The following is a 9302-nucleotide window of genomic DNA, read 5'->3' on the forward strand; positions in this document are numbered from 1 at the left end:
CCTAAATGAAATCACGGGATCAAATATAGTATTATTTATATATTTCAAAATCTATATCTATAATATTTTTATTTAAAATTATAAAAAAATCGAACTTTAACAGAAAAAATTTAACAATTATTTATCAACAAACAATATGATTGATTATTGTCCAAAATCTATAATAAAACAGTTAAAAGAAACTCCATGATCAATCGTCGGTAATAAAACATTGAAATGCCAAATCTGATTTTATCAAACATGCGTATCATATCAAGTAAAAACGTTAACATAAAAAATATACTTGATAATAAAAACAGTAATTTTTTTTTTCTTTCAACAAATCAATAATTTTTTACTACTACTAGTTTTTGGGCACAAAAATTATTACAAAAAATCCTATGTTTCTGGAAACAAAATTTTGGTTTGGTAGATTCGCTCTTAATTCTTGAATATACTGCAGTTAGTATTACAATTTAGACAACAGTGTCCTTATCGTGTAAGCAATACACAAATACCAATAAAAAACCACCCATTATATAACAATACCAAAATTTTCGTTTCATCAGTCATCACCTTTCTCTGTTTCTCTTTCGTTGCATTCGATCTCTCACCTTTTTTTTTTCCGTTCAACAAAAATGGCGGGTAACGACTGGATAAACAGTTACTTGGAGGCCATATTAGATGTGGGTCCTAACTTAGATGACGCCAAATCGTCGCTATTGCTCCGGGAACGAGGCAGGTTTAGCCCAACTCGGTATTTCGTGGAGGAGGTCATCACCGGATTCGATGAAACTGATCTCCACCGTTCCTGGGTTAAGGTACTGCTGTTTCTTGACAATCTGTTCGAATATAGAACTTGATTTTTTTTTTTTTATCATGTTTATATGGGTTTTAGCTGAATGGATTTTATTTTTTTATTTTATTCTTTGGGTTGGTATAGGCTCAAGCAACGAGGAGTCCCCAGGAAAGAAACACTAGATTGGAGAATATGTGTTGGAGGATATGGAATTTGGCTCGTCAAAAGAAACAGGTTATTTTCTTTCTTTCTTTCTTTTTGTCTGTCTTCTTTTCTTTCCCTTTTTCGGAATTTGATTTTAGATGTTGAATTATGAAGTGATGATGATGGCGGTGGTGGTGAGAATGGAATGCGAAGCATAATATGTTTGAGGTTTTTTTTTTTTTTGATAATTTGGTTGAATTGGTTAACAAAAGTTTGTGAAGTAATTGAAATGTGTGAAAAAAAATGTTAGTCTGGTTTGTTTCTGAGGGGATTGATGGAATGTTATTTAATGGTATTGGTATGGGATTTTTATCAGGACTCTAACAAATGCCTCTAATACAATACCCTTGTTCGAAGAAGAATATTTTGCTTTTGCTACTAAAAAAAGTGCGGTTACAAGAGCAAATAGCAATATTTTTGCATAATCAAAAAACAAAAATGTAACTTTTTCTGGTTTTACATTTCGGCCAATTTTTTATTTTAACCAATTAATATGACTTTGTTTCTACCATTTATTTATTTATTTTTTAAAATCTGTTGGTAACATTTTAGGAACTAAAAATCAAGTAGAACAAGCAACAGCCAAAAACCAATCGGAGTCTTAGTTATGTTATTGCATCTATTATGGTTGGTTATGAATTACAATGCAATTTGAGTGAAAAGTTCTATTTCCTTATTGAATGTAGGAGGTGTAAGCTGGTATTTCGCTTCCTAAGTTTGATCCTTTCTCATGTCTAATTCCTAAATAAAAATGGCCTTTTGTTTGAATTAAACTTAATGTATTTTGATGAAAACAGAATATTAGTGATTGATTTGGTTGCTCAGAGTGGGTGGCATAGGTGATTTAAAAAAAGCCCTTGGCGTTACCCATAAAGTAACTTTTCAGTGTTCTTCATGTGCAATGTGGATGATATGCTGTCTAATTTTTTTTTTTTTCCAAAGTTTAAGTTTCTAATCTTGAGTTGGAGTTATTTTGACTTTTGCAACAAACTGAAAGTTCCTGCCCGTTGCTTGACCAATGAAGAAATTTGTAATAAGACTTCTACTGACTTCAGAGTTTGAAGTTTGATTTTTTCCCTCCTTGGAGGGGTGTGGGTTGGCATGGTTAAAATAATTAGTAATACTCGAAAATTTGAATTTTCACTATCTTAATACACTAAAGATTTGTTGAGCTCTTTGTGATTAAGTCCTAAGCTTTTTTATATTTCCTTGTTTTTTTTTAGCTTGAGGGAGAGTTGGCCCAGAGAAAAGCTAAACGCCGTCTTGAACGTGAAAGAGGCCGCAGAGAAGCAACCGCTGATATGTCTGAGGACTTATCAGAAGGGGAGAAAGGAGATATTGTCAGTGATGTATCAGCTCATGGTGAAAGCAACAAAAGCAGACTGCCTAGAATAAATTCTGTTGACGCAATGGAGACTTGGGCTAGTCAACAGAAGGGAAAAAAGCTATACATTGTGTTAATAAGGCATGAGCTGAACTCTAGTGCTTTTGTTTTTTTAACTCAGATGTGCTGAGGATTATGCATCGTTAACTTTGTGTTGCAGTATTTCTACCATTTTATTTTTAAAAAATTATAGATTTGTGCCTCTGGTATTAACCTTGGCCTGAAATCAATCGGTTAGCTGCTGAAATGAAATTTAGTTAAAGAAAAAAGAACATTTTTTGACAATAATTCATGTAAAAGTATCCTTGAGGTTAGGATGAATGCATGATGGTCTTTAATGTTTTTAACAACTCGTACCCATGCAGCCTTCATGGTCTGATTCGTGGTGAAAATATGGAGCTTGGTCGGGATTCTGATACTGGTGGTCAGGTGATTTGGTTGTGGAAACTTTTTCTCTCTAATTCTGGTTATAGAAAACTTGTCAAATCACATGTGCTGATAACTGACCAATCGTGAACTTTGTTGTCTATAGGTTAAGTATGTTGTGGAACTTGCAAGGGCTTTAGGCTCAATGCCAGGAGTTTATCGGGTTGATTTGCTGACTAGGCAGGTTGCATCACCAGATGTAGATTGGAGCTATGGTGAACCCACAGAGATGCTGACACCAAGAAATTCAGAAGATTTCATGGATGAGATGGGAGAGAGCAGTGGTGCTTATATTGTCCGAATACCATTTGGTCCTAGGGATAAATATATTCCCAAAGAACTTCTGTGGCCTTACATCCCTGAATTTGTTGATGGTGCACTTAGCCACATAATACAGATATCCAATGTTCTGGGTGAGCAGATTGGTAGTGGGAAACCAGTCTGGCCTGTAGCCATCCATGGACATTATGCAGATGCAGGTGACTCAGCTGCTCTTTTATCTGGTGCTTTAAATGTACCAATGCTTTTTACTGGCCACTCGCTTGGACGAGATAAGTTGGAACAGCTTTTAAAGCAAGGCCGCTTATCAAGAGATGAAATAAATTCAACATACAAAATTATGCGCCGAATAGAAGCTGAAGAATTATCTCTTGATGCATCTGAAATAGTTATAACCAGTACCAGACAGGAGATAGGTGAGCAGTGGCGTTTATATGATGGTTTTGACCCAGTCCTGGAGCGTAAACTGCGTGTAAGGATCAGGCGAAATGTCAGCTGCTATGGAAGGTTCATGCCTCGCATGGTTGTAAGTTCTTGAATATTATGTACTTTTCAAGGTGCTTTAATTGGTGTCAAAGAATGCTGTTAAAACTGAGGTGTATCTACCCAGCTTTGGAGCTTGGCTTATGGATATTATTGCATGTGTAGTGTGTTAATTCATGAGGTTGGCTGGGCAGGCGTGGTGTTTGATTCTTGCTTCACTCAGATAAACATGCAGGCATGTTGACTCTCTTGCTGGGTTATAGAATGTTGATTATGAATCTATCTTTTGTACAGATAATTCCTCCTGGAATGGAATTCCATCATATTGTTCCACAAGATGGTGATATGGATGGTGAAATAGAAGGGAGTGAAGAACATCCATCTTCCCCAGACCCGCCTATCTGGTCTGAGGTCCTAATCATTCCTTATGCATTTACCACATAGTGTTTTGTCTTAATGTTTCCATAACCAAAGACATGCTACTATGTCTCTTGCACCATTAAAATTGATACTAATTTTGAACTTTGTATTTTGTAGATAATGCGCTTCTTCTCCAATCCTCGAAAGCCTATGATACTGGCCCTTGCTCGGCCAGATCCCAAAAAGAACATCACAACATTGGTCAAAGCCTTTGGAGAATGTCGTCCACTACAAGAGCTTGCAAACCTTGTATGTTTGAATTACTAAGGAGACTTGGTTGAGGAAAACAGCTTCTTCCTTCTTACTGAAAGTTCTTTTGTTATAAGCTTTTTCTTGCTTGTGACGAAAAGCTGAAGCTAGTTCGCTGCTGCTTTCTTTTAATTCTACCTTTCTTTTTCTCTGGTGCTTTACAGACACTAATCATGGGGAACCGAGATGGAATTGATGAAATGTCAAGCACAAATGCTTCGGTTCTTCTCTCAGTACTTAAGCTTATTGACAAATATGATCTTTATGGACAAGTGGCATATCCTAAACACCATAAACAGTTTGAGGTTCCTGATATTTACCGTCTAGCAGCAAAGACAAAGGTAACTTGTGTAGTACATGTTTTACATCAATTTCATAGATGGTCTGATATTCGGTCTACCTCCATTTTGGTGTACATGCTTGGAACTAACTTATCTGTTTGGTCTCTTGCCAAGTTCCAAGTTTGTTGTATTGACTGTGTTCTACTCATATTCTAAATCTTATTTGTGAAAGGATTATGTTATTGCAGTTGTTATCTATGTTCAATTATTGTTTATCTTATAACACTTATTATATATATAACATTGATTTTTGGATCGCGGAGCTTCTGTCTTTTTGCCTTGTGATATGGAGGGATATGACTTTGGGTAGTTTTGTTATGCTATCATCGAGACACTTGCTTTGGGTATCTAAAAATTATTGCTGAGTCTTTGGTTGTTATTTCTTGCCACACTATCTTCTAAAATTGTTGTAATCTATCATAACTCTCTCTCTCACTCAAGATTATCTGCACATTTCTCTTTCTGATCCAGTTTTCTTTTGCAGGGAGTTTTCATTAATCCAGCTTTTATTGAACCATTTGGGCTTACTTTGATCGAGGTGCTCTGTAAAATACATTATAAATAGTTTATTAATTTCATCCGAGTTTTAAACCATATATGACTGTGGCTCTTTTGTTGCAGGCGGCAGCTCATGGTTTGCCTATTGTTGCCACAAAAAATGGAGGTCCTGTTGATATACATCGGGTATGACTCATCAATTACAGTGTGTTTATTGGGCATCATAGAATTACAAGCATACATGAGACTCCTAAGTCTGAATCACTGTTATGATAACCAATATGAGATGTTTTACAGGTACTTGACAATGGTCTTCTTGTTGATCCTCATGATCAGCAGTCGATTGCTGATGCTCTTCTAAAGCTTGTTGCAGACAAGCAGCTCTGGGCAAGATGTCGTCAAAATGGGTTGAAGAACATTCACCTATTTTCATGGCCAGAGCACTGTAAAGCTTACTTATCTCGAATTGCCAGTTACAAACCAAGGCATCCACAGTGGCAAAGGAGTGATGATGGAGCTGAAACTTCAGAATCAGATTCACCAAGTGATTCCTTGAGAGATATACAGGATATTTCTTTGAACCTGAAATTTTCTTTGGATGGAGATAGGAGTGGAAATGATAATTCTTTAGATTCAGAAGGAAATGCTGCTGACCGAAAGAGTAAGTTAGAGAATGCTGTTTTATCATGGTCAAGAGGTTTTTTAAAAGATCAAAGGAAAGCTGGATCTGGAGACAGAGCAGATCATAGTTCCAGCACAGGAAAATTTCCAGCATTAAGGAGGAGGAAACATATCTTTGTCATTGCTGTGGACTGTGATTCCAATGAAGATCTTCTTGACACCATCAAAATGATTTTCGAAGCTGTGGAAAAAGAAAGGAATGAAGGCTCTATAGGTTTTATATTGTCAACATTCATGACAATTTCTGAGATACAATCTTTTCTGATCTCTGGAGGCTTGAATACTAATGATTTTGACGCTTTCATCTGCAATAGCGGTAGTGACCTCTTCTATTCAACTATTAATCCTGAAGATGGTCCCTTCGTAGTTGACTTCTATTACCACTCGCATATTGAATATCGTTGGGGTGGGGAAGGATTGAGAAAGACTTTGGTCCGTTGGGCAGGATCGACTACTAATAAGAAGGCAGGGAATGAGGAACAGATTGTTACCGCAGCTGAACAAATTTCAACCGATTACTGTTATGCTTTTGAAGTGAAAAATGCAGGAATGGTAAATTTTTTTTCATTATACTACTGACTACCAGCAAATGACTTTCTAATCAAACAAGGATGAATTCAAGTTTACATTTCTAACATGTCTAGTGTCATGGTCCTAGAAAGGAGTCATGAATTCCACAACTAGAGTTGGTCTTGGGATATAAGTGTTAACACCATCTTCAACTTGAGGCGTCTTTTTGTGAGACAAAACCGTGAGGCCCAATGGAGTTAAAGTGGACAATACCTCACAAGTTGGTGTGGATTCTGACATTTAGTATCATAGCCTGCTCTGGGGTACTAGCGATGTACTACCAAGGACAGTGGACCCTTGTTGGAGTGAGGAGGATGTCATGGTCCTAGAGAGGATCCATGAATCCCATGTGTACTAGAGTTGGTTTTGAAATATAAGTAGTATTAGAGCTGACTTTGGGGTACCAGCAATGTGCCACTAAGGACAGTGGACCCTTGTTGGAGTGGGTATGTGCCACCGAGGACAGTGGACCCTCATTGAAGTGGGGAGGATGTCATGGTCCTAGAGAGGAGCTATGAATCCCACGTGTACTAGAGTTGTTCTTGAGATATAAGTGTTCACATCATCTTTAACTTATGAAGTCCCTTTGATGGGACAAAACCGTGAGGCCCAAAAAAATCAAAACGGACAATACCTCACAAGTTGATTTGAACACGGACATCTAGCCAGTGATTATATATTTACATATGTTGATGATGTTTGAGCAAACAATACCTCACAAGTTGATGTGGACACTGACATCTAGCCAGTGATTATATATTCACATATGTTGATGATGTTTCTTTTTCAATGCCATTTAAAATATGCATTTTATGTTCATTATCTTCTTAGGTTCCCCCTGTTAAGGAGCTCCGGAAGTTGCTGAGAATTCAAGCTCTGCGTTGTAATGTTGTTTATTGTCAAAATGGAACCAGGATAAATGTAATTCCAGTGCTGGCATCTCGTTCCCAAGCCCTCAGGTGGAGTTTTTTTTGTTCATTTAAATAATGCTATAATGATTCTTTTCTTAAATGTTGCCTTCATTTCCATGGTTTGCCCATTTTATTCATCATAAAATGCTATAATGATTCTTCTCTTAAATATTGCTTTGATTTCCATGGTTGTCCATTTTATTCATCATAAAACATCGGTGGTTAAAATGTGTCATAGGTTCATGTATTCTTCAAATTTTAGAAATTTAGTCCCTAGTATTATTTAAAGGAATCTAGTCCTTATAGTATTGATTTTTAAGAAATTTACTCCCTATAATATTATTTTTTAAGGAATTTAGTCCTTGTGCATTGTTAACAATTGAACTAAAATTTTTTAAAAATAATATTATAAAGATTAAATTTTTTTAAATAATACTAGAGGAATTAAATTTTAAAAAATCGAAGAGTGCAAGGACCTATGATACATTTTAACTAACTTTGGCAATTCAGTCTTCATGAAGTGCCTTTCCCATTTATGGTTAAAGAAAAAGGTATCGTCCTATAAGTTCTCATGCTTACCATTTATTTCTATAAAAGGAATATGCTTGGGTCTACCAATATTTTTCCAGTGCAGTAGTAAAAAAAGCAATGCTTTTTTTTATTTTGATTTTAATTTCGTTTTCTTTTTCCTCTTTTGTGAGAAAACCCGCATGCATGTTATCCAAATTTGCAAATAGGAAATTCATTGGGTTTTGAACATTTTGTTTGAAATGGATGATTGATCTGGTGACTATGATGTGTTGAGTCAACAGGCAACATTCATATGTTTTAGCTGCAGAGATGCCAAAGCTTCTTTCTTTCTCCTATCTTTTTTGGGCCTTCTTGGTTACCTTTGATACTGATTAATCATCCAGCAAGAAGAAACCGTGATTAGCCAAATCCACAAGCCTTCTCACTTGAATAAGTCTCTATTATATTTTTTCGGTGCCCAAAACAGTTGCTTTCTTCTTTGATCATTGATATATATATTTTTAATAATGTTTGAATTCAATGACCCCAAACACATTTCAGGTATTTGTATGTTCGGTGGGGTGTTGACCTGTCAAAGATGGTGGTTTTTGTTGGAGACTCTGGGGATACAGATTATGAAGGGTTGCTTGGTGGGCTGCATAAAAGTGTAATATTGAAGGGAATTTGCAGCAGTGCAAGCAATCTATTGCATGCAAACAGAAACTATCCACTCTCCCATGTCATGCCTGTTGACAGCCCCAACATTGTTCAGACACCTCAAGATTGCACGAGCTCAAATGTCCGTGATTCCTTGAAGAATATACTTAAAAGCTAGAAAATCAGAGTCATGCCTCCATCCAAGATTCACACCAGAGCTTCTCTCACCTATCATACTGTCATTTCTTATTCCTTTATCCGGCCGCTGCTCATAACTCATAACTTGAAGCCTTGGATGCTAGGTTTTTTTCCCTGAAAACATCAAAACCCAATCTAAATATTTCCATGAGATTTGTACATTCCTTCAAAATGTCCTCTGATGTTTGCTTCTAACGCGAGTAAGTTTGAATACCAGCCGTCAACTATATTTGTATGGCTGTTGTATCATTAAAAATGCGTTGAGTTGGGTGTCTGCCAGTCTTTGGCATGGCACTTCCAATCCTAATTATCCAACGCAAATTTGATACAAATGTGATATAAAAGTTGTTTATGCAGATTGCTGCGGGGATATCGCCAATTTTTTTCTTCTTTTATGGTGTGTGATTGTATCATGTATGAGATGGGATGGAACAAGAATAAGATCATTTTCACGTTTTCCTCACACTTTTGCCCTCAAGAAGTCGCAATCCGAACGTTCCGTAGCGACTGGCGAGGCTAGCAGCAGGTTATCCGACTGATAGAGAAAGGTTTGGTAGATGGGGACTTCTAGGGATAGTCACTCATCTATCACTTTTCAGCACTTGAGATATGATCATTCACCTCCTTTTTTAAAACTTGAAACCGGTTACTCGTTATTAAAGATTGTCCTGACTTCACGTATAAAAAAAAAAAATCGAGTATTTGATCATGAA

The 9302-nt window shown here is 36.5% G+C and overlaps 1 protein-coding gene across 2 annotated transcripts; it reads left to right on the forward strand.

The window, feature by feature from the left end:
* Positions 1-546: 546 nt before the first annotated feature.
* LOC111286073 (putative sucrose-phosphate synthase 1) lies at positions 547-8945 on the forward strand. Of its 2 annotated transcripts, none has more exons than XM_089762549.1 (13): positions 547-800; positions 923-1012; positions 2206-2447; positions 2732-2795; positions 2899-3597; positions 3849-3965; positions 4092-4223; positions 4388-4564; positions 5049-5102; positions 5186-5248; positions 5360-6295; positions 7145-7272; positions 8037-8945. In XM_089762549.1, exons 1-13 carry the CDS (start codon positions 618-620, stop codon positions 8128-8130), a joined length of 2979 nt encoding a protein of 992 aa, XP_089618675.1. In that variant the 5' UTR covers positions 547-617; the 3' UTR covers positions 8131-8945. The 2 variants fall into 2 exon arrangements, with proteins under 2 accessions (XP_089618675.1, XP_022731593.1); XM_022875858.2 differs by having other exon boundaries at positions 8296-8945.
* The last annotated feature ends 357 nt before the right edge of the window (positions 8946-9302 follow it).

Source organism: Durio zibethinus, chromosome 6 (genome assembly GCF_047325235.1).
Source record: "Durio zibethinus cultivar Kanyao isolate XHJ-2024 chromosome 6, ASM4732523v1, whole genome shotgun sequence".
NCBI classification, from domain to species: domain Eukaryota; kingdom Viridiplantae; phylum Streptophyta; class Magnoliopsida; order Malvales; family Malvaceae; genus Durio; species Durio zibethinus.